The sequence below is a fragment of the Opisthorchis viverrini genome, assembly GCF_000715545.1.
Source record: "Opisthorchis viverrini unplaced genomic scaffold scaffold17778, whole genome shotgun sequence".
NCBI lineage: Eukaryota > Metazoa > Platyhelminthes > Trematoda > Opisthorchiida > Opisthorchiidae > Opisthorchis > Opisthorchis viverrini.
The window spans coordinates 1-604 of record NW_008761406.1 but is presented as its reverse complement, the minus strand read 5'-3'; the positions used below and the strand labels follow the sequence as shown (position 1 = coordinate 604).

Here is a 604-nt window from a genome sequence, read left to right as displayed (position 1 = left end):
TAAGTAAACTGACGGAGAACGAGGTGTTGTGCGAAGACGGAATAATGACATCTGTCTTAGATGCTACGCTTCGCAGGCACGCGTCATCCAATCGCTGCAATGTCGGTCTCTTTTTTCTCAGTATGGATATTTGTGGTGCGTCACTCAGACAAATTGTTAGCACACTGATATCGCCTTCAAGTTTATTCGGCACGTAGTCGGTGGTACAGGATACAGAAAGTAGCGCTCCGCGAATCCAGTATTCCGGTGCAATGGAGAAACTGAACACCGGAGATGGAATAAGGTCGGAGATTCGGCTTCCGCCAGCTGAACAAACTGTTTCGAAAAGCTCTTCTCTGCGCATTCGCAACTGCGGGTCGTCAAATGCGATCCGGCATGTTCCACATGTTGGTTCTACACTCAAGTGTGGCAACAAGAAAGTGACGTTGTCTGTGTTGAATAATGAGATGGTGTTCCGAGTAAGGAACTTGGCCTGGTTTGACGAATGGGTGAAAGCGAGCAACGGCCTGAAATTGGACTGCATCAATTGATGGAGCTTCCTCAGAGTGCCGTTCGACAAAGTCGTATCCACTCGGTTATCAAAGGTGAGAAGAGCAAGGTGTGT

At 48.2% G+C, this 604-nt stretch overlaps 1 protein-coding gene across 1 annotated transcript; it reads left to right on the top strand.

Moving 5' to 3' along the window:
* Window positions 1-251: 251 nt before the first annotated feature.
* On the top strand, window positions 252-530 carry T265_12341 (hypothetical protein; the record flags this gene model as incomplete). Its single annotated transcript, XM_009179784.1, has 1 exon — window positions 252-530. The coding sequence occupies one exon, from the start codon at window positions 252-254 to the stop codon at window positions 528-530; it is 279 nt and encodes a 92-aa protein (XP_009178048.1).
* Window positions 531-604: the final 74 nt, after the last annotated feature.